We start from the raw sequence: 24,672 nt of genomic DNA, 5'->3' as shown, positions 1-24,672 counted from the left end.
TCTCTCTGATCTCTCTTCTTCTCTCACACTTTCTCTTCTTTTTTTTTTCTTCTCCTTCTTTGGCTGGTGGAACCGGCATAGCCAAAACTAGTTGGCAGGCAGTCATCGGCAAAGGTAAAGAGGTGGAATGAGATGAAGCAGAGACGGTGCTACTGCAACTTCTGGCTGAAACCGGTTTCATGCCCCTGCTGTATAACTGACCTGCAACTTCCTCCGTCGTTGTATGCCTGATCGGGAATTTTGTCGTTCAACTTGCAGCTTCCGGTTTCATGTAGTTGGTAGTTTGAAAGGAGGCGTTGAGTTTATTGAGCTGTGGATTTGAGAGAGAAAAGAGATCAAAGACTCTTTGTTCTCCAATACTCGGATTTGTACTGCAGGTGCTCAAATCTATGTTCTATGGAAGAAGAAAAAGAAGTGGAAGGAGAGAAAAAGAGGAAAAGAAAGAAGAGATCGGAGAGAGAACTTGCAATTGCCACCCCTGTTCTGGTTGCAAGATTAAAGAGATGAACAATGCGAACTTGTACTGTAGCTGCTCAATAGTCGCTGCCTTGTCTTTGGTCTCCGTGTCGGATTGAAAACCGCTCTTCTCATTCTCGTGCGCATGCTCGTCGACTCGGTCGTCCATCTCCATAAGGAAGGGGAGAGAGACCAGAGGCAAAGGGGGAGGTCTGAGAATGGAGAGAGAGAGAGAGAGGCCAGAGAGAGACGGACAGAGGTGGAGGAGGGGGTATGAGAATGGAGAGAGTGGGGGCTTAGGCCTTAGGGGATGAGAGTAATATTGGGCTTAGGCCTAAGGACGGGTAGAATTAGTCAATTGTCAGAAACAGTAGTAGTAGTATTAGTCAATTTTCAAACAATAAGGGTACATAGTCAATTAGCTAAACCATAAGGATAGTTTAAGAAATTTATCCTTCTTTTTTCTACACTTTTAATAGCAATTGAAGTGGCTGAACTGAGAAGTTTATAACTTTGATTTTTAGGCTGTTTGGTTTGAAGGAAAAGATGAGGAAAGGAAGGGAAAATATCAAAACCTATATAAGGTTTGTAAAGGTTTCCTTACCTTTTCTTTTCTTTTCCTATTTTTTCCTTCAAACCAAACATAGCCTTAGTAAATAAGGTTTTAAAGTATGTTGTGTGCTCCTTAATGGCTGAAGCTGAAGTTGGGTATTTACTAAAAGATGAAGCAAAAGTCATTCAGTCCAGCAGCTTCTGCTTCAACCGTTAATCAAACAGCCCTAGGTTTGGCATGTTTTGTGCGGGGGTAGGGCTGTCAATGGACAAGATATTGATCCAACCCAACTGGGCCCAATGAGTCCATTACAGATGGATCAGGTCCAATCCAAACCGTTGAATAATTCGGACCATTCTGAGCTGCCTCAATTCAATGTCTTTACCATCCATTCCGTTCAAATTCCTGGCGTTCTAACTTATGCCTCACATGCCAACCACCATGTTCTGTATGTGAGAAACGTCTAATTAGATCCAGTCCAATATAAATCCATTACAAATGGATCAGGTCAATCAATCACCATTAAGTCTGGACTTGTTCAATGTAATATATCTTGTTGGACTGTCCAACCCATTCAATTTGATTTTGATTTGGACGGGTTTAATCCAAATCTGGTCTATTAAGTCTGGACTTAGGCCTCACACCCCTAGGTGAGGGAGTGGAGTGTTGTTTGAACTTTGAACATGTGTTCTTTTTTTTTTTTGTTTTTTTCCAATTCCCACTTATATGACAAGTTTTGGATCATATCTTATTTGATGAGCAAGGTTACACCGGACGCTTTAGCTGTTCAGCCGGCTGTGGAACCAATGATAAGGTTTCATGTCAGTATTTAAGTACATGGGGCCTGCATCTTTTACAGTGAGACCCATGAATTTATTACTGACATGGAACATTATCATTGGTTCCATAGCCCACTGAACAGTTAAAGCATTTAGCTAATCTGCATTCATATTTAATCCTAGAGATTGAAGGAAGAGATGTGCTCATGAAAGAGGCGGACAACCAAGACATAAAAATTTAACTGTCTTTTTATAATCTCATTTTAGATGATCCTAAATATCCAAAGAAATTAAATTTGAGGTATGTATGAAAAACCTAAAGAGGTACATGCCCCAAATGTCTGGCTGCAAAGGAGCACTCAATTTGCATGGGTTACCTTCAGACTCAGTGGTATTGGCATCGTTTACCTGCTATTGAGAAAGAGTTAAATAATTAGGTAATTACCAGTTTGTCTAATTTGCACTTCGTAGTAGTTAGGGTTGCAAATTCATATATACTTAAAATTTATATTATATCTATCATTAGAGTTGGTCTGAAGGTTGTATTTTCACTAAATTGTCATACGTTCAAGTTTTATAAAAGAAAATGTCAATTCATTTTATTTATAACATATAATATTAAAATTATTTTTAATTCATTTTATTAATAGTATATAATATTTTGATTGTTTTAATCTAACTTATTTATACTATTTACTATCCGATTATAATCTAAATTCGATTTGAATCCGCTAGATATCCTATGATATGGTTCGATTTCAATTCGAATATAAATTAATTAGATTTCGAATTGCCTTTGACTAATAAGCATGAAATTCGGGAGTTCCTCATATGGATCTCAGTAGGTTTATACTATATACGGATTGCTAAAAATTATGACATTTTTTAGCATAACAAGGGGATTATCTATCGAACTTGCTGGACTCTTTCTCAATGGGAAAATAATAATTGTTTTAGTATTGAATTGAATATGCGTATTCAGTAGGGGTGTCAATTGGACTGGATTTGGTCCAACTCGATTCAGTCTAATGTGAGTTCATTACAAATTGATCAGGTCCAATCCAATTCAATGAATATTTTGAATCATTTTGGATTGGTCCAATTTAATGTCTAGATTGTTCAATTTGTTCAAATTTGTTTTAATTTAGATTAATTCTAATCCAAACCTGGTCCATTGATGCCTATGTTTTTATCTTCTATCAATGGATCATAATTTGGCTCAGTTCAACCCAATCCATTATAAATTCAATACAGATAGACCAGGTCCAATCCAATCCAATAAATACTTAGGACCACTAAGTCTGGACTGGTCCAATTCAATATGTCTTGTTGGTCCGTCCAATCTGTCCAAATTGATTGTAGTTTGGATGGGATCCAATAGAAAACCAGTCCCTTGACACCCCCAGGTCTTCTCATATGGTCTCTAGGCATTTGATTTTCTCCTTGACACAATATTTCATTTTTCGTGATGAGGATACAATTGATGCTAACATTGGTTCATTTGGGTTTCTTTGTTTTTCTAATCAAAATAAATAGGGCAAATTTCTTAAACTACACTTACTGTTTAGCCAATTGACAAACTCTACCTTTACTATTCATATATTGTCTTAAAATACCCCTATTGTTTCTAACAATTCTCATCATCGTTAAATGCTAATGGAAAAAATAAAATGTCAAATCTGCCCTTTATTTTGATTCAAATTTTCAAAATAAAATCCAAAGCCAAACCATTGTACGATTTGTTGTAGCCAGACAAAATGGCCTTTGGTACCGTTAGACATGGTGTCGAACTTAATGGACCTGCATTGCATTGCGAATTTCTCAAAGTCGGCCGGGAATGCCACACCGGGACTTGATTAACTATTTAATCGATCTCAGTACAACCTATTCCTGTGTTGGGGAATAGCAACATTATCATGTTGAGATTATAGCCAATGATCAAGGAAATAGCACCACTCCATAGTCGATCCTACGTTGCCTTTACAAACACTAAGGGCATGTTCGTTTCTTCTTAACTCTTATATCTTAAGATGAATCTTTTAACATTAAGAGAAAAATGGTTGTTCGTATCCTCTTATCTCTTAAAGTGCAATCATACAACTTTTTGTTTTCCAATAATACCCCCAAAAAGACAAACAAAAACTCTCATATATGGGGTCAAAATGAATATTTGATAAATTTCATAATTCAAAACGACATTCTTTGCATTTAGAGTTTAGAGGAAAGAAAAGTTCATCAATAGCAATATACCTCTTAATGTAATTAATTGCACTTTTGGATGTCAAACTTCAGAGCAAACGAACTGGCCTTAAGCGATTGATTGTAGATGCAACGAAGAATCAAATTACCATGAACCCGACCAACACTGCTTTCGATGTAAAGCATAGGAAATTTGGTGATGTTTCTATTATCATGGTAACCTATATGGTGAGGAGAAATAGTTTGTGGCTGAAGAGATCTCATCTATGCCGAGGCCTATCTTGGTTTGACTTTTAAGAACGTCGTTGTCATAGTACACACCTACTTCTCTCATTGTCAAGCCACAAAGGATGCCAACCGAAGTCAGAGAGAGAGAGAGAGAGAGAGAGAGAGAGGAAGAAATTGAAGAGCAAAACAGGGCTGGTCGGTGATAGGGGAGAGAGAGAAGTTGCAGTGGCAGATCTGTATCTCAATGGTTGTTTGAAGAAGGACACTGTTGGCGGTTAGAGCTACAACGAGCAGAGAGAGAGAGAGAGAGAGAGAGAGAGAGGAAGAATTGGAAGAGCAAAACAAGGATGGCCGGTGACATGGGGAGAAAGAGAGAGAAGTTGCAGTGGCATATCTGTATCTTGGTGGTTGTTTGCAGAGGGTCACCGTCGTAGGTTAGAGCTGCAACGAATTGCTTCTCACTTTGTCTTTGAGTGGATTGGTAACCTGCTTCGTTCGGATGAAAGTTGCCATTTCTCTCACCGAATGAAGATATTGGGAAGAAGCATATATAGCTTTGCAAGCACAAGTTCCGGGGTGAATAAAAGAAAGCAAATCTTCCTGAGGTTCAGACGACAAGCATTGACATGCTCGCGTTTTCGATGAGCATCAGCATTGGGGTGAAGAGAAGGGTATTACTGGCATTTTCTCAAAGTATAACAATCATGTAGTGTGGCATGTGAGCGGATTATGGCTAATTGTGATGAAACCTTAATGGTAGGGGAGTAATTAGTCAATTGTTAGAGAAACAATAGGGGTACTTTAAGATAATGTATGAACAATAAGCGTAGAGTTTGTCAATTAGCTTAACAGTAAGGGTAATTTAAAAAATTTGCCCAAATAAATATTTGGGAATTTCTATGGTCAAAGCTCTTTTCAAATTTTGAAGCATTAAAAGAAGCCAAACGAAAGAATTGGAATCATATCGGATGTCTCTTGGCAATCTTTGTTTTTATTAGAAACCATTAGTGTAAGTGCAGATACATGTATAAATAAAGGTAAAGATCATAGTTGTCAAGGCGACTAGGCAATTTTTAGAAGTCTTCTTGCCCAACGTCTGGGTCTTTTTGTATTAGGCGCTCACCCATATATATGTTATATTATTTTTTTGAATGTGCATATGTATTATATCATTTTATTGGTTTGTTTTATCTTATTAGAATACACCTTGTTGATGTTGTCATTTTTTATTAAAGTAATTCTCTTTTAAATTAAAACTAGGTAAGTTTCTTTTGGTTTGAGACTTTGAGTTTTGAACAGAGAGTTGAGAAGAGAAAACGACAACCGAGAAGTTTCCATTGTTCAGTCCAAGTAGTCCAAGACCTCCAGGTACATTTTTTTCTTCCTCCTCCTTTTTCTTCTTGAAATATTTTTGGGATGAAACAGGGGCTTTGGCTTCTCCTCCTCCGCCTTCCTAAAATTACACTAGTATTCCTTCTTTCTTACTATTAACAATCTTTCTCCATTTTTTTTAGCATGAAATAGGGTCTCCACCCCCTTAAATACAATCCACATCGTCCTCTTGGACAACTTATGTTGAGAATGAAGCATGTGCTCCACCCCTTTATTTTTCACTCTTTTCTTATCTACAATCCCCCATTTTTGTTGGTCTAAATGCTAGCTATGGCATTTTATGTTTTATTTGAATGATTTTATTGCTAATAGCTAGCATATAGATATATTGATTAGTATAAAAACCAATAAAGTAGCTTAAGAGGGGTAGGGATATATATTTTATACTTTCAAATTCCATCGCCTAGGTGGCTAAGCACCCCGTGGTCGCCTAGGCGCCTTGACAACTATGGTAAAGATATGAGTTAGTATTATACAATAAAATTTAACTTTTATGATTTGCACCAAAACCATGTATTTTATATTATAAATTAGGAAGCCAAGGCTATAAAGATATTGGGTCTGTTAACTTCATATATGTCTCTAGAAGTTCAATTACCCTACCCATAAATTAGCATAATATGGTAAAGAACAGCATTTTGATGGATGGTTTGATGAACCTCCCGTGTGGTTGGAAGACTGCTTGCACATGTAATTTTTTGATAATTTGCTGTAATATATTTTGTTAATCTAGTCTTTAAAAAAACGGATAAATAACTGCTTTTCAATTTACTCAAAATTTTTTTACCAAAAAGTACTCAAAAAATTATGTAGAATTGAAGTTCAATCATAACTAAAATGGTTTAATTATGTATTGTTGAGGGATAAATTACCTACTAAAAAGAAATCTCCTGATTGCCAAATGAAGATGAATCCACTATGTCGGCCCCAGAATATGAGGTACATATATTTATATGAAATGATTAATAGCCGAATAAGTTTAGGCCTCTCATACGGTTTCATTGAAAAATGACAGGGTTATGCATGCTAGTACTTCGGAACACTGTTCCATTATAACGCTACAGTGTCTCATTTCATGGGAGTTGAGGTTATAAAGTGGGACCCAAGGTCATAGCTACAGAGATTAATGATAGGGAAATAATTTGAAAAGACTTGCATTTGCAGGTGTAAAAGTATGGAGGAAAAATATAGAAACTTTTTTTATATAGATAAATTATTTATTTGGGTAAATGCGTTTAATTTGAGAATATTTTTTCTTAAAATTTATTTAAATAAATACATTTACCTGTATTCTTTTTTATTTATCAGAATGGACCGATTATACGATCGAACCATCAACCCAAAAACCGGTGATCAGAACGGTTTCATTTCTGAATCGTTTTTTTAAAATTATGTTTATACGTTTTCCTACCTTTACCAATGGCATTTCCTTCTTTTTCCTATCTTTGCTTTCAAATCAAAACTGAAATTGGTGACAGCCCGAAGGGTCCGACTTTCCGGTTCGACCCGATCCAATCGGAGTCCTAAAAACTGTGCCGGTCCGGTCTCACTGACGGGTAACGGCCGTGCTCACTCGTTTTTAATTTCCCTTCCCACGCTAAATGCGAAATGGCGCAGCGGTTTCTCTTTTCTCCATTTGCGAGTTGCGACTTCCGAACCTTCCAGAATGTCAATAGATCCCTCCTAGTCCTAGAAAGCTCGAACTCCCCTCTCACAACTCTCTGTCTCTCTCTCTCTCTCTCTCTCTCTCTCTCGTTCCACCCTTTTAATACCAACAAATAACAATCGTCTCTCTCCAGAAATAAAAAGACTCTCCGAGTGCTCCCGCAATCCGATTTTCAGAAACATCTCAAATTTTGTAGTTCTTACACAGCTAGATTAGGGTTTTGGGCATGGCGGAAGAAGCCAAAGCCAAAGGAAACGCGGCCTTCTCCGCAGGTCGTTTCGAAGAAGCTATTCGTTTCTTCTCCGAAGCAATCAGTATCGCCCCGACAAATCATGTCCTATACTCCAACCGTTCTGCGGCTCACGCTTCTCTCCACCATTATTCAGAAGCCCTCGCCGATGCCAAGAAGACGGTTGAGCTTAAGCCCGATTGGTCAAAGGGTTACAGCCGTCTTGGTGCGGCTCACATTGGGCTTGGTAGTTTCGATGAGGCTATTTCTGCTTACAAGAAAGGTCTCGAGCTTGACCCAAACAACGAAGCTTTGAAATCGGGTCTCGCTGATGCACAGTCGGCTGCATCTCGATCGCGCGGGCCTCCCCCCTCGTCATCATCGCCGTTCGGGAATATATTCGGAGGGCCGGAGTTGTGGGCGAAATTAGCGGCTGATCCCACGACCAGGGGTTTTCTCCAGCAGCCTGATTTCGTGAAGATGGTTCAGGATGTTCAGAAAAACCCCAACAATCTGAATTTGTACTTGAAGGATCAGAGGATGATGCAAGCTTTGGGGGTTGCACTTAATATAAAAATGCAGACTCAAAATCCGGAGGATATGGAGGTGCCGGAGGCGGAGCCTGAGCCCAAGAGGCACCCAGAGCCTGAATCGGTGAAGCAGCCTGAACCGAAACATGAGCCTGAACCAATGGAACTTACGGAGGAGGAGGAGGCAAAGGAGAGGAAGGCGCAGGCTCTGAAGGAGAAGGAAGCAGGAAATGCAGCCTACAAGAAGAAAGATTTTGAGACGGCTATTCAGCATTACACCAAGGCAATGGAATTAGATGATGAAGATATTTCTTTCATCACTAACAGGGCAGCTGTTTACTTGGAAATGGGGATGGTATGGTCTATTCTTGTTCACTATCCATCAGCACTTGATGTTTTTCTTCATACACTACAGTTATAGTGCTAACTTTTATTCTTTCATTTTTTATAAGTCTTGCTTTTTCACTAGTTTAATTCACGGAGAAGGATGCATTATTTATATGTTTGGGATGTAGCCTGTATATATGATGTCTAGGTATACTATCGTCAAAGAGAAAGTGTTGCATAATTTATTCATATTCAGTGGTTTTATGTAAGAGAAAGTGGACTTGTGAGTGCTAGGATATTTAGGTTAGCTAAAGACAATCGAATTCTGAATGAGGAAAATTTTAGATAATAAATTGTGGTTAACTATAAATTTGACTTTCTGGTCATGGTTAAAGCTTGCAGGTTATTTTCTAGGAGATACTTGTGGAAGAATTAGTGCTCAAAATATTTTCTGATTGGTACTTCGTTTCCTACTTGTCCCCCTTGCCTGGTTACTGACACTTTGTATGGACTTATGTAAATGTACTCAGTTTGAGCATCTTGAATTCCTCAGGAATTATTATAATGCTTGTCGGAGCATGGTCCTCTTTTGCTCTTGGTGTTTTCTCAAACTTCGTTTAAATGATTTGGTGCCTTATTTGACATTTTTCATGCCTTTCTGTACAAAGTGGTAAAACCTATAGAAGTACCACTATACATGCTGATAAAAAATATTGGAATATTGAAAGATAATATTTTGCTCCGGGACATATGTATCTATGGGTGACAGCAGGGGTGCAGTCAGGAATTCTCGTTGGGGGGGGGCAAGGTTTATAAGAAAATATTTGTGTATTTTTTATCATAAAAGTGACTTGATGTTAAATATTTAAGGAGTATTAACAAGTAAAATCATCTAAACAATAAAAGGAAATTAAAATTTGAGGTTAGGTTTTGTATCAGGTTTAGTGAATGTTCCACCTAAACAGACTTGCTACAATATAATATCATCAATTGCTATCCAGTGTTTTAAAAGTGCAAGGCGCATGGGCCAATTTGCGCTCAAGGTGAGGCACACACCTTTCTGAAGCAAGACACAAAAATACAAAAAAAAGATAAAAAATAAAAAAAAGCAAAAACAAAAATATTAAACATAATATTGATAAAAATGTAAACTTAAATTTTAAAATAAATGTTTTAAAAAACCTATTATCTAAAATTAAAATACATAAACATAACATGTAAAGTGTATTCAAATGAAAATTTAAAAATAAAATCAAACATATAAAGCATTTTCAAGCATGCAAAACCCATAATCTCTTTTTTCCTCAATTGCATTACTTCAAGTGGCTAATGTGATTTTAAACATATTACATTATTGATTCTACAAGCTGCCTTTGTGCCATGCCCCTTGAGGCAAGCCCAAACAAGTCCATGTTTTTTTTTTTGATAAATGCCCAAACAAGTCTATGTTAGGGTCTTAAATTCTTAGTTCTCATACAAAAAATAACAATTTTATAATTTTAATTGTTTTTTAAGAAGATATTTTATTAGGGTGAATGAATGAACAACATTAGCAAATAGGGGGTTCTTAGAGCTTTAGTGAGCGAGTGAACTGGATTGGGGGTCTGGGGGTTCTCGGTACCCCCTATTTGCTAATGTTGTTCATTCATTAATCCTAATAAAATATATTTTTAAATTGATCAAAAAAAATATTTTCTTAAAAAGCAATTAAAATTATAAAATCATTATTTTTTTTTTGTGTGAGAACTAAGAATTTAGGACCCTAACATGGACTTGTTTCGGTTTGCCTCGAGGGGCGTGGTATGGGGCCCCGAACCTAGCTGCTAGTTTCAAAAAAAGGAAAAAAAATGTGAAATTTTCAATAGGCACACGTCTGGTCTGAGGTGCAAGGCACATCAGGCGCACACCTAGGCGGACCAGGCGTGCTGTTATGGGCCCGGGAATAGGATCTCGTCACGGGTCGGTCCATGGGGAAAACCCTCTGTTTTCCCTTGTTCCTCCCTGCTCTTGATGGACCTATCTAGGCGCCCTAATGGTGATTTGTTCAAGAGATCACCTAACTCTCCTTTACTCTCTTTCTTGACTGAATATTCGATATCCTCATTCAATAATGGTGTCTCCTTAAATAGGAGATTACAAGAGTCCTAATCTTAGGGAGTCTCCTTGCTGAATAGGGAGACTTCCAATTCTATCTTGCCAAGGATAAGATAAGCTAATCATAATCTGATAACAAGATAAACTAATCATAATCTGATAACAAGATAAACTAATCCTAATATGATAATAAGATAAACTAATCCTAATCTGATAATAAGATAAATTAATCCTAATCTGATAACAAGATAAACTAATCCTAATATGATAATAAGATAAACTAATCCTAATCTGATAATAAGATAAACTAATCCTAATCTGATAATAAGATAAACTAATCCTAATCTGATAACTTACTAACAAGATAAGATAAGAGCAATAGAATAAGATAAGAACAAGCAAGATGATCTAATCTAATCTGGCGGTGGGTCAGGTTCCTGTTGCTGCCGGCGGCGATGGTACGTCTTTCCGAGGAATGTGTCCATAACACGTGCACCTTTTGAAAGGGCTACGCCTAGGACCTAGGTGAGGCGCATACCCTAAAATGCACCTCGCCTGTGCCTAGGCACAACTTTTAAATCACTGTTGTTATCAAGAATTTTTAACTAAATACATAATTGAGGGCATGGAAAATAAACATCTTAAATACCAATAAGATGAAGAAATTAAGCAATCCAACTCACCCTTAATGCTAGTTGGGGTTGGCTACATGAACCTTGTCCTGCATGTGCTCTATCAACAATCCTGTTTTCTATCTAATTATAAGTTATTGAATACTTTTTTTACCATGTTGGATAATATTTTCATTGATCTTCCCCTTGCTCAATTAGAGCCTCCAATTTGCACCAATTCATTCCTCACTAGTGCTTTAATTGGTAGTTATGCACATAAAATAAACTAGCTAAGTTGCTTTACTCATCTTTTTGCTAATCGGAGCTACTCTTAAGTCCCTTAAAATGTTCTCGATTCTGATTTTGTTCTTTCTAGTCCTGCCACACATCTCATCACAGCTATCATTTTAGAACTTACTGTTTCTTGATTTTAAAGCACTCTGTCTGGCATAGCAATGATCCTATAACCGTTCTACAGGATTTTCTTTTAGTCTCATTTGGTATATGCTGATCATGCTGCAAGCTAGATGCACTTTTTTTTTTTTGATAATTGAAAGATAATTTCATTAACCAAAGAAGGTGAGCTGTTACATGCATCCCTTGGAGAGGTGCGAGGTGCAGCCTCTCCTAAATATTACAGATAAAAAAGAAAATAGTTATGAACTTGCCCAAAATAGCTCTTCCCTTGATATCCCTTGTTTGGCAAGAAAGCCAGCGAAAGCATTTGTCGACCTACCCACCCATTGGACTCTAATTGTCACGTGTCTTGTTAACCATTTCACTTTTTTCAAAAGATCCCTATAGCTCCAAATAACTGAATCTGGGTTCATCAACCAACCCTCAATCACCTTAGAGTCCCCTTCAATCAGTAATTTCTCTACCCTAAGTTGGTTGGCAATTTGAATTCCTTATACAGTATCCAGCAACTTAGCCCTTGTAGAATCACCTACTCCCACCAGGCCCAAAAACAGTAATAAGATATACCGTTTCCAATAAAAAAACAGTGATAAGATATTGCTCTCCTTAGTTCTCAAGACCCCTCCAATCCCTGACTCTCCTCGGTTCTCAAACTAGATGCACCTCTTAAGCTACCTTGTTCTAATCCAATGGGCTACCACTACTGGTAGTTTGGGGCATCTCTTGATCATTATTACTAATTGCACTACCATGATCCAAAATATTTTTGCAGAAATTGGAATGCACATATTCTTAGTCTGACTAATCTTGAAACATTTTGTTTCTAAACTCTAAAGCATCGTATTTTAGCTTTGCATTCCATCGTTAGTCTTTTCAATCAAAATCATATCATAAAAGAACAACATACACCATGGGGCCTCCTTTTAAATATATATTTAGTTTGCCTTTTATTGTTTTAAATGTCTAATTAGTCATCTATACCTGATGCAAAAAAGAAAGGGACTGCCATAATTAATGGTTTTTAATGAGAGAAATGTAGCAATCATAAGTGGTGTTTTAAAAGCGCAAGGCACAAAAATAGCACAAGAGGCATTCTGTGCTCAAGGCACAAGGTGCAAGGTGCAAGGTGAGGCACACACCTTTTTGAAGCAAGGCACAAAAATACAAAAAATGTCAGAAAACTCAAAAAGTGCCAAAACATTCAAAAAAATGCAAAAAAATAAAAATATGAAACATAATATTATTAAAAAATATAAACATAAATTTTAAAATAAATGTTTTAAAAACCTATTATCTAAAGTTAGAATACATTAACATAATGTATAAAGCACATTCAAATGAAAATTTATAAATAAAACCAAACATATAAAACATTTTCAAGTATGTAAAACCCACAATTTCTTTTTTGTTCTCAATTGCATTACTTCAAATTGCTAATGTGATGTAAAACATCTTGCATTCCTAATTCTATGACCCGCCATTGTACCAAGTTCCTCGAGGCAAGTCCAAATAAATCCATGTTAGGGTCTTAAATTCTTAATCCTTACACAAAAATAAATGATTTTATAATGTTAATTGTCTTTTAAGAAGATATTTTACTAGGCTGAAGCACAAGGTGCACCAGGCGCACGTCTTTGGGAAGTGCTGCGCCTAGGACCTAGGCAAGGCACATACCTTAAAATGCACCTCACATGAGTGCCTTAATATGAAGAGACAAATTGATCTGGTAAATGTCTTTGTAAGTACCATTTACATGCATTCTTTCCCTTGTAAACTAATTCATGAAGTCATTTATTTACTAGAAAGTATCTCCCAAGGCATAGGGAATGACAGAATAAGAATTATGTAGCTGATCATATTTGGTTAAGGCTTTATCCAGTGAGATGCTTTATATAATCCTTGAAGTTATTTGAAGGTAAAAGGTTGTTAGGAATTCTTACACTGCTTCTATAGGTAGAAGCTTGGTATTTGATGGTTCTTTCAGTTTTTTTTTTTTTTTTTTTTTTTAATCTTCATGCATTAAGGCATGATGTTTCCTGATATTCGGCCAGTATATTCATGTTCATTGTGTTGTACTTGTTTACCAGTCATCTTTATTTGGAGAAAACATCTCTGTTCTCTACCTTAATTTGAATGTTTTATATATTAAAATGAATTCTTTGGATTTTTTTTTGTCATTGCTTTGTTTAGGTTAGTGTATTTTACACACCCTGTGAATGTTTGTCAGTGGTTGATGTCTATGCTACTATCATTTCAACAATTTAGATTGTTTCCCCACTTAGTGGTAGGCTTCCGAGGTTGCGACTGGTTGAGAATTTGTTTTAAGTTTTTTTCTTAGAACTCATTTAATAGATGTCTTTTTCTTTGTTCTGGTTGATGATGTGATTTATTTCTGACTAAATGCATCACTAACCACAATGGGAAATTTCTGGAGTTTTTCCCCTCTTCTTCATCAAGACCATATTTTGTAAACCTTGCTATCTCTGTGATGAATCATGACTGTTAAGGGAAGGTTGAACCACACATAGACATTTAGTCTCTGATTTCTCTTATAGCTACTCTACTTAATATTTTCGTTTAGACTTTCTATCAGAACTTAACTGTTGATGTTGGTGCTTTCTGTCTCTGTTATCTTTCTAACCTAAGTTGTATTTTTTACAGTATGAAGAATGTATCAAGGATTGTGACAAAGCAGTTGAGAGGGGAAGAGAGCTGCGTTCAGACTTTAAGATGGTTGCGAGGGCATTGACAAGGAAGGGAACTGCCTTGGTGAAAATGGCCAAGTGCTCAAAGGATTATGAACCTGCAATTGAGACTTTCCAGAAAGCTCTTACTGAGCATCGCAATCCAGATACATTGAAAAAGCTTAATGATGCTGAGAAAGCAAAGAAAGACCTAGAGCAGCAAGAGTATTTTGACCCAAAATTAGCAGATGAGGAGCGTGAAAAAGGTATGCCCTTACAATTGGTATATGGTGATACTTATGTAATACTTGATTTTTTTGCTCTTGTATGCATAAATACGGTGTTAACCAAAGTGGGGGTATCTATATGCATGTTTGTTATAAGGTGTCTTCTCTAGGGAGGGGTATCTATATGCATGTTTGTTTTAAGGTGTCTTCTCTAGGGAGAGGTATCCATATGCATGTGTGAGTGCATTTTAGCTGTCATGGTGATCTTTCTGGTATATGTTTCAGAAAACTAAAAGGAACTTTAGTTTTCCAATTTCTAATTGCAATATGGATAATTACTTGTATATATACCCAGTGACTTAAAAGGCGTGCCTAGGTGCACAGACGAGACACATTTTAGGGTAGGCGCCTCGCCCAAGTCCTAGGCACAGCACTTTCAAAAGGTGCACGCTTGATGCGCCTAGGCATGTGCCAGATGCGCCTTGTGCCTTGGCCTAGGCGTGCACCTTTTGAAAATTATACGCTTTTTTGCTTTCTTTTGAACCTAGCGGCTGGGGCTAATGCTAATGTTGTTCATTCATTCATCTTAATAAAATATCTTCATAAAAGGCAATTAAAATTATAAAATTATTATTTTCTTTTGTGTTAGAATTAAGAATTTAAGACCCAAACATGGACTTGTTTGGGCCTGCCTCGAGGGGCATGGCACCAAAGCGACTCGTAGAATCAGGAATGTAATATGTTTTACAACACATTAGCTACTTGAAGTAATGCAATTGAGGAAAAAAGAGATTGTGGGCTTTACATGCTTGAAAATGTTTTATATGTTTGATTTTATTTTTAATTTTTCATTTAAATATGCTTTACACATGTTTATGTATTTTAATTTTAGATAATAGGTTTTTGAAACCATTAATTTGAAATTTAACTTTATATTTCTTATTAACATTATGTTTACTATTTTTGATTTTTTGCATTTTTTGAGTTTTTTGGCATGTTTTTTTTGAATTTTCTGACATCTTTATCTATTTTTAGCATTTTGTTTTTAAATTTTTGCGCCTGGCTTCAAAAAGGCACGCACCTCGTCTTGTGCCTTATGCCTCGGTGCAAATTGGCCCTTGCGCCTTGCACTTTTAAAACACTATATTTGCCCTAAGGTTTGAGGAAACTACTTATGTAGACCATTAGTTCATAACCTACATATATATACCTTGTAAGATGGCCTCACATAACACATAGTCCATCTGTTAAAATGTTTATGGCTGTTTCATATGCCCATTAATTTTTTTCACAATCTCATTTTTACCCTCGTCTTCTTTTCCTATTTTTCCCTGTTGGTCCGACTAGGCACTCCATTTTCCCCACCTGCTGGTTCCCTCCCTCCCTCTCTCTCTCCTTTTTCTCTCCTTTTGTTCCTCATTTGTTCAACAGTTTGTAGGTGAAAAGGAAATGGGGAGATATTAATTTTGATTAATTTCTACAAGGGGCACACCTTGGAAACTAGATAGTGGAAAAATGTAGGAATTTTACAAGGGGCAAACAGGGAAAACAAAGAGTGCTTTGATCGAGTGGCGTTTACAGCGACAGAGAAGGAGAAGGCGGTGGTGGATAGAGCAGCGGCAGTGACTTTAACCTCTGCCCCCTTTTTTCTAGAAAGTCTATTAAAAGCTTTTATTAACCACATGATTCTACTCTGAAGTCAAAATCTATTAGTGCTTAATTTTTCCCTTTTTCTTCTCTTTATGCATAAAGACCTCCATGAGAAGGGTTGCAAAACTATCTTCATAGGATTGAAGGTGGTTAAAAAGAAAACATATTTTGGAATCATCCTCTTTGTGATGTGCCGACGTATTGGGAAAGCAAAGAACAAACATATTTTTGAAGATTATGGTCGAGAAATAAGCTAGTGGCTGATATTGGTTCATTAAATTTTTTTTTGGAGCTCTCCCTTGTATCAAACTTTCCCAAACAGAGCGAGCCAACAATTACAAGGCCCCTGGCCAACCCACCCAGAAGTGGGATGCATATATACTTGTTTGGTGTTGTATTGTTCGCTATGCTGACAGGGAAGTCCATAGAATTCTATTGATAAAAAAAAAGTCCATATAATTCTCATCTCCAACCACATCAACAGCAATCAGTGTGTGACCTTGGATCTGGTGAGATGGATGGGGAAGGGATTTGAAGAGGAGGAGAACCCGTTGTTGGAGGTGGTGGACTCTATGCTGCTCAAGGAAGTGCATGCAAAGAAGGGGGTGCTCACGGTGTTCCATGGGGCTCTTGCATGCATGGAACCAGATCTTGATGTGAGACCCAAGGATGAAAACAGTGTTGGAGAATCTTGATAGGATTGGCATGTAAAGAAATGAATTATTAATTCTTGTCACTTCCAACCAGCAGATTCCTCATTCCTGATCAGATTGTTCGAAAGGTGAAAATACGTAATGATCTTGCTATGTAGGTATATTTTTTCCGTCTTTTATGTGGCAAGTTTTTTATATGATTCATCAAAAGTGGTTTTTTTTTTGTTCTTGTTTTCCTCCTAATTCAAGAGAAGAATTAAAATTAAAAAAAAAGAGGCATTACAGAAGTAGACCGCATATCATTTAAATTAAAGGAAAAGAAGAAAGAGCTTGTTCAAAACCTTCTTTGTTCAACTTTCTCAAGAACCCAGTACTTTGATCTCAATCAATCTTTGTTGAACAATATTTTCTTCTGCAATCATTGTTTCAAGCTTGAGCGAAAATAGTGAAGGAACCCCAAGTTTTAATGGTTTTGAAGAAAGGGGTAAAATGGTCTCGAAAATAATTAGAAGGATAGGTGTGTCATGTTAAAAGTTTTAAGTCGCACATGTCGTGACATGAAACACGGATAACGGATGGAATGCTAACGACAGGGATGAATGGCAGTTATTAGGAGTTTAGGTACTGCAGTGAAGTTCAGGTACTAAACTGAGGCTACCCCCCAAGTACTGGGTACAAAGCTGGAATTTGCCCAAATTAAATTAACAGTTACGGATACTTTGGTCCTTCAAGTTTTTTCTGTTAGACTTAACATTTGAAAGGTCAACATAGTTTATGTAAGTAGTTTTTGAAACTACAGGGTATATAAGCAGTTTCTTCAAACCTCAAGGTATAAGGCTTTGTTTTATTAAAATATTGGTGAAAAGTGATTGGCTGCTTTTTTAGATTCAAACATGGTTCATCACTGAATTTTGTTTTCTCCAATGTGAATTGGATTTCTGGTTTTAATAAAGCATAGCTTTCTTATAGACACTCTTATCATATTATCTCATCCATTTAAATGTGAGTTGGTATGATCTATAGAGGTTTCAAACGAGCACTTGTGAGGCAGAGTAGCATATTTTGCTGTCTGTGCCATGATAAATTGTTTTTTTTTTTTTTTAAATCAGACTTAAAATGTTCACTTTGTTTTGAAAAAATCCATCGATAAATGTTTTTTGTTTTTGTTTTTCTGATGTGGAATACTTTAGAAACAAGAAAAGAAAATCATTCATGTTGGAGAACAACTCTCCAAATTAGCCAAGTGCTTCCTCTTACCGAATTAATGCCTTCTGTGTCTTAGTAGTAGTAAATAAACGTGGTGTTATAGATTCTCATTTGTTGTTGTACTGTTAACTGTCTAGGTAATGAGTGTTTCAAGGAGCAGAAGTATCCTGAAGCTGTGAAACATTACACAGAAGCTTTGAAACGGAACCCCAATGATCCAAGGGTAATATCATATTTCTCTTTGCTCATGTTAATTTCTGTTAATCAAATGTTGTAATACGATTTGCTTGTTGTTTTGCAGGTGTACAGCAATAGAGCAGCTTGTTATACAAAGTTGGGGGCACTGCCTGAGGGGTTGAAGGATGCAGAAAAGTGCATTGAGCTTGATCCAACTTTTTCCAAAGGGTACACAAGGAAAGGTGCAATCCAATTTTTTATGAAAGAATATGACAAAGCTTTGGAGACCTACCAGGAAGGGCTGAAACATGATGCCAACAACCAAGAGTTGATGGATGGTGTCCGTAGGTATGGCGTGGAGTCTTAATTCAGTAGAGGGGATCTTTTGTTTATATCTTTAGTTGCTTTTTTATTGATGTTTCCTCCATTTATTTACAGATGTGTAGAGCAGATCAACAAGACCAATCGTGGAGAGATTAGCCCTGAAGAATTGAAAGAGAGACAGGTATCTTTGTTTGCCACCCTTTAGCAAATGGTATCTCTATGCTTTTTAATTCATCATTGCTTACTATGATGGTAAAAGGTTAGGCTAGCAAGGGTGAGGACATGGTTTGAGTCTGAGAGCAACCACACCGGATAATTAGGATCAACATTGAATAATGGACCTTGTGACCTGATCAAGGCCAGTCCAAATTCAACCATAGTTGGATCGAATATGGGTTAACCCCAATCCACTCAGCTCTAATCCAAATGTGAATATTTCAACCATGGTTCTAGTGTTGTATTTGTTCTATTAGAGATATGGATTATTTTGAAGTAAAATCATTCTAGTTTATTTTATTAATAATACAAAAGTATTCCGATTGTTTTTAGTAAATTTATTAAGTACATATATACTATTTGAACCTGATCGAGTATGGTGTTAACCTGATGGGCAAGATTGAATTCCAATCTGATATTAGATTGATTTTGTTTTTTTTTTTTTGGGGGGGGGTAGCCATTAACCCATCTCCTACCCCATAAGCCTTGTTTTTTAACCGTAATGTCCAGACCTCTGCTGCTTGAGCATTGTTTACTATCTTTATCAATGTTGTTTCTGGTTGTTATTTGCGCAGGTTAAGGCAATGCAGGATCCAGAAATCCAGAATATCCTTTCTGATCCAATAATGAGACAGGTAACTTGATGGTGTTGTTTTTAGTTTGTGCTGTGCATAGTTTAAGCGATACATTTGCTATTGTACAGGTGTTGATCGACTTCCAGGAGAACCCGAAGGCTGCACAGGAGCATCTGAAGAACCCTCAGGTGATGCACAAGATACAGAAGCTGGTTAGTTCAGGAATTGTTCAAATGAGATAAAGAAACCTTGAAAGCAAGAACATGGAAGGTGACAAGAACAAGCATCAAGCTTTAATTGAGTGTGGTGTTATATTGTGTATTTCTCCCCATGTTCATTTTAGTGGACGTAGTGGTGATACTGATCTTTGGAAATTTTGAATTGCGGTGGTTCAGTTTCATTTTGTGGGGATCTTTGCCAAGTTCAATTTAATCAGTGATTCAGTGTGATGGTGATTTTTTTAGTACTCTCTCTCTCTCTCTGGGTATGCGGGTTTTTCAGTGGGTAATGGAGTCTGTGTTTATCGCTATTCGTTGGAGTCGGGCATATTTGCCGGATTGGCATGGGGTCCGATCTTGAGCAGTTGTGGGCCTTGTGGCTTATAGTCGAGAACAGACAGACAGCATTGTTTGTACCATTTCTGTTGCCTGTTCATACGTGAAACGTTGTGAGTTCAATACAAATTGGGGGAGACGTGTTATCAGTTTATCACATCACATATGATCGTTTCAGCTAGAATAATTAAACATTACCCCCTGGAGTAAGAAATATCAAATTGTACAAACAACCTCCGGACATACATTCTTAAGGTATGCCTATTTCTATACGCTGGAGTCAGAAATACCTGCTTCTCATATTGTAGGGTTCGACTGTGATGTAAAAGATATGATATCTGAAAAATCTGACCAGTTAATCAGGATCGTAAATGTGGTGGCCAATATTTATCAAAATTCATGGATGGGTTTTGATTGGTCAATCAGGTGTTATCAAGGTTCAAACTATTGATACGTATCGGCTAATACATATTGTGCTGGTGGCTTCTTGATATGTCTCTACAGGGATTGTATCGGATCAGCTACTAGTTCAGAGGGTAGTTGGGCCTTAAATTGACCTTTCTGAACCAATTTTGAAAAAAAAAGTAATACATATTAAAAAAACACCGATACAGGCCATGTAGAACCTTGGGTGTTATATATATATATTATTTTATTTTATTTTTATGCGTAAGTATATCGTTATTACATTATCTAGTGCAAAGCACTCTAGTAATTGCATTTGGTGGGATTTTCATTTCCAAAAAAACACATGATAAAAGACAAGAATTTCATGCATGGCAACATTATTTCAGCCAAACGGGCTGATGATTTGCTTGAATGTTATGATGGCAAAAGAGGGTTCTGGGCTCGGCCTATCTCGGGCTTAGTTGGTAGTCACTAATCAGGCAGACCTATTTGGAGGCTTGCAACTTTGCATTGGAAATATATCCCATAAAATAAAATAAATCAGACAAATACAGCCACGCAAGGCTGTTGGAACGGTGTTTGCCTGACCGAAGCCGGCCTCTGAAGTTGGAGTTGGAGATTGAGTATGAATGAGTGCATTCCTGATTGTGATTCATCATCCCCCCGTTTTGTCCGCGGGGCCCAATTACTCCTCTTTGAATTGAGGTTGAGGTGTCGTCTGGTTGATTGGGATTCAAGGTGTTTGTTTTTTTGTACGGGGGATCCTTTGCATCCGTAATACACATATAGCATTTTAATTAGTTTACGTCCTTCGTCGACTACTTTTCGTCATCTTCACTCGTCGTTAATTTATGCAGCCAAAGTGTGCGTGTGTGGGCAAAAAAGGTTAAACGTATGTAATGTAAGTTAGAGAAACGATTGGAGTTGGACTGCATATGCGTGCGTAGCTTGCTGCGCAATGAAACGCACCAACCATTAAAATTGTAAAACGGTTGGTCAAGACTCAAGACTCAAATTGGAGATTGTTATACGGCTCTTAAGTCTTAACTTGGCTAATCAAATTCAAAGGTTTTTTCATATCATAATGGAGCGCATTTATGCATTGTATCTCGCTGTGTCTGCGGCGGTAGATTGGAATTGGTTCAATTCAATTCCCTTGGTTTCTTCTTTTCTGTTTCTCAAACAAATTAAGACTGTGCTTGTGCTAATTCTTTCTAACTTCTTCTTCACGGATCGTATGTTTCGAAAGGATCCCCTTCTACGGTTCCACCTCCCCTCCGATAATTTTTAATATGGGACTTAATTGATACCCCTGGCCTTACAATGAATGTACAAATATGCATACCCAAGAGATGTAACATGCAAAGAGTAGTACATCTGTTACGTGTGATGGAAGGAGGAATTTTAATGAATTTGGTTAACACCTGACTACAATACAAGGAGTAATCAACCTCATCTTTTGCTTCGTTTGTTTGTAATATAATTTACTTGCACCGGTACAATTGCATTAGAAGATTACAAACTTTGATTCACTTTTTCTAATTAATTCAGGAATTATTTTACTTTAATTGCATTGCAAACAAACAAAACATAACAACACCTAACACGAATAATATAAGCAATCCAATTCATTCACACTCCCATACAAATGAAATTGCAACAAACTACACCAACCTCATTCTCATTTGGAGATAAAATTTTTCTACTTTTTTCATTACGTACGGGCAACGTTCAACCTCTCACCTCACGACTCTTTTCAAACAGCTCTTGAAACCATTTGGTTTTCTTAATAAAGCAAGGGTATATAGGTTGGAGCTGACTTAGACTCAAACGTCAAAACCCAAATTTGCTAACACATTAATGAATGTGTGAGAAATAAGGCAACAAACAAGTACGTGTAAGCATTAAGGTGAGATGCTTCTTGGCGTCCTTCATTCATTTATACACTAGCGGGGATCCGTGCAACGCACATGTAGTTTTAAGCAAAAACAAAATAATAAAAATTTAAATTTAATTTTTAAGTTTAGATCTTTTGATTAATCGATGGAATTGAAAACCGATTCAAACCAATACAACCTGAGTTGGTCAATTTTTACTGATGGTCAGTCGGTTTCACGTGACCAATTACCCAATCTGACCGGGTCGATTTGGTTGGCTAAGTAGCCTGTAATCGAATCGAATTGACTTGTGAACACTCCTAATTTTAGCTAAATTAATAGTCTAAATTTCTAATAAATAACAATAGTTTAACCTCCAATAATTATTGAAATTTAAGTGAAAATACACATTTATTGAAAATAAATTTATAATGAAAGTACAATAAATAAATAATAAAAATTCAATAAATAGAATAATTACAAAATACAATAAATACTGAAAATATATTAAATTAGTCAATAAATAGTTAATCTCAAATAATAGTTTAATCTCTAATAAATATTATTCAACAAATTATAACAAAATACATAATTACTAAAAACAAATTTATAACAAAAATACAATAAATACAAGAAGTACAACAAATTAAATTTAAAAAGTTAAGAAATAGTAGTTAATCTCCAATGATTATTGAAAAAATTTCTGTTAAATAAAAAATATATATTTATACATAATTATTGAGAATATATTTTTTTCAAAAAATGCAATAAATAATTACTGAAAGAGAATAAAATTAATTTTAGCATATATAAATATATAATAAATATTGATTAAGATTTTAAAATTATTATTAGTAAATATTATTTTTTTGAAAGTTATTTTTCTAGAATTATTAATCGATATAAGTGAAATTTGTTATTTACAATATTATTTAGTTATTTAAATAATAATATTATTTAAAATTTAAAAATATTAATTATTTACTGAATTTAATAGTCCATAAAAATTATTATAAATTTGTATATCATGAAGTCTATTATAATTAGTTTTCTACGTTTAAGAAAATTTTTAAACTTATTACATAATTTTGTTATTTTAACTTTTTAAAATTTAGTTATGTTAAATGTTTTTTATTTAAAATATTTAGTTATTTAAGTATTTAAATAATATGTATAATATTTAAAAAAATTATTTATTTTAAAGTTATTATGTAATTTTAAATATTTTTATATAATTATTTAGCTATTTCTAATATTTTGTTATTGAAATATTTAAATAATATTTTATTATTTGAATAACATTTAAATTGAATAATCCATAACATTATTATTTATATTGTCTGTACATAACTTCATGATGAATTTTATAAAAATATACAAATATTAATAATGTGAACATTATGAAATCCATGAAAATTAGTTTTTCTTTGTGTTTTTAATAAATATTTTAAAGTTATTATATAATTTCATTATAATATTTAAATAATTCTTAAAATTTTTAATTCAAACTTTCTTTACATAGATATAGATAAAAAGTGGGGGAGAAGATAAATAGGAATTAGATATAATTTAGGAGAAAGTGGGGATAGTGGTGCCACTTGGCTAGACATTAAAAAAGCAAATCCCTCTCTTTACCTACTGGTTGTTAGAGATAATTTAGCCTAAGGTGTTTCCTTATTGGTTTAATGGGTAATTATGTGAAATTAAAAGAATAAAAAAATGAAGAAAATAGGAAATTAGGAAGGGGGGTTTGGAGCAACTAGAATAAACTCTTCCGTCATCTTACAAGGTGCCTCAAGGTAGGGGTGTCAATTGGATTGGATTTGTTCCAATCTGATCCAGTCCAATATGAGTCTATTACAAATAGACTAGGTCCAATCCATTTGGCTGAATACTTTAGACCGGTCAATTCAATATCTGGACCGTCCAATTTGTTCAAATTGGTTTTGATTTAGATTGATTCCAATCCAAGACTGGACTATTGATACTTGTATTCTTAATGGACTAGATATTGTTCAGTCTGACCCAATCCAATAGAAATCTATTACGGATGGGCCAGGTCCAACACAATCCATTAAATACTTTGGACCATCAAGTCCGGACTGCTTCTCCAATTCAATATATCTTATTGGTTCGTCCGATTCATCCAAATTGATTTTGATTTGGATGGGTTCAACCCAAAACCGGTCCATTGACACCCCTACGGGTACGTATTAGTGTATACAGTGAAATAAAATTGAAGATCATGATTTTTAAAACCGACCTGGAGACCGAACTGGTCAGGGGTCCGTTTACCGGATCGAACGGTCCAACAGTTTGAACCGAACGATCAGCCCGTTTTGACAAAAAAAATAAAGAATTAAAAAAAAAGTCAAAACCGTTCGAATGGTTAACCATCTGGGTCAGTGGTTTGCTGACTAAAATCAACGGTTTTGGGCAAATTTCCGGTTTTGGGGAAAACCGAAACCGATCACCTAACTGGTTCCCGGTTTTTCTGGTTCAACCGTCTGATCCGGTCCGATTTTGAAAACCATGTTGAAGATTGAGTCAGTTTGGGTTTATCTCATATCTCTTCTAACGTGTAATTCTCACAATTAAGCAATGCATTTTATTTAGCTGTACTTCTGATATTTGATACAG

The 24,672-nt window shown here is 35.8% G+C and overlaps 1 protein-coding gene across 1 annotated transcript; it reads left to right on the top strand.

The window, feature by feature from the left end:
- The first annotated feature begins 7,203 nt into the window (after nucleotides 1-7,203).
- Nucleotides 7,204-19,659, top strand: LOC104602273 (hsp70-Hsp90 organizing protein 3-like). The gene is made up of 7 exons (XM_010265895.3): nucleotides 7,204-8,387; nucleotides 14,143-14,431; nucleotides 18,039-18,124; nucleotides 18,203-18,426; nucleotides 18,517-18,583; nucleotides 19,194-19,253; nucleotides 19,322-19,659. The coding sequence occupies exons 1-7, from the start codon at nucleotides 7,500-7,502 to the stop codon at nucleotides 19,433-19,435; spliced, it is 1,728 nt and encodes a 575-aa protein (XP_010264197.1). The 5' UTR covers nucleotides 7,204-7,499; the 3' UTR covers nucleotides 19,436-19,659.
- The last annotated feature ends 5,013 nt before the right edge of the window (nucleotides 19,660-24,672 follow it).

This window comes from Nelumbo nucifera, chromosome 1, assembly GCF_055504915.1.
Source record: "Nelumbo nucifera cultivar China Antique chromosome 1, China Antique-T2T, whole genome shotgun sequence".
In the NCBI taxonomy this organism is placed as follows: domain Eukaryota; kingdom Viridiplantae; phylum Streptophyta; class Magnoliopsida; order Proteales; family Nelumbonaceae; genus Nelumbo; species Nelumbo nucifera.
The sequence above is the reverse complement of the archived record's forward strand: the minus strand, read 5'-3'. Positions and strand labels throughout refer to the sequence as shown.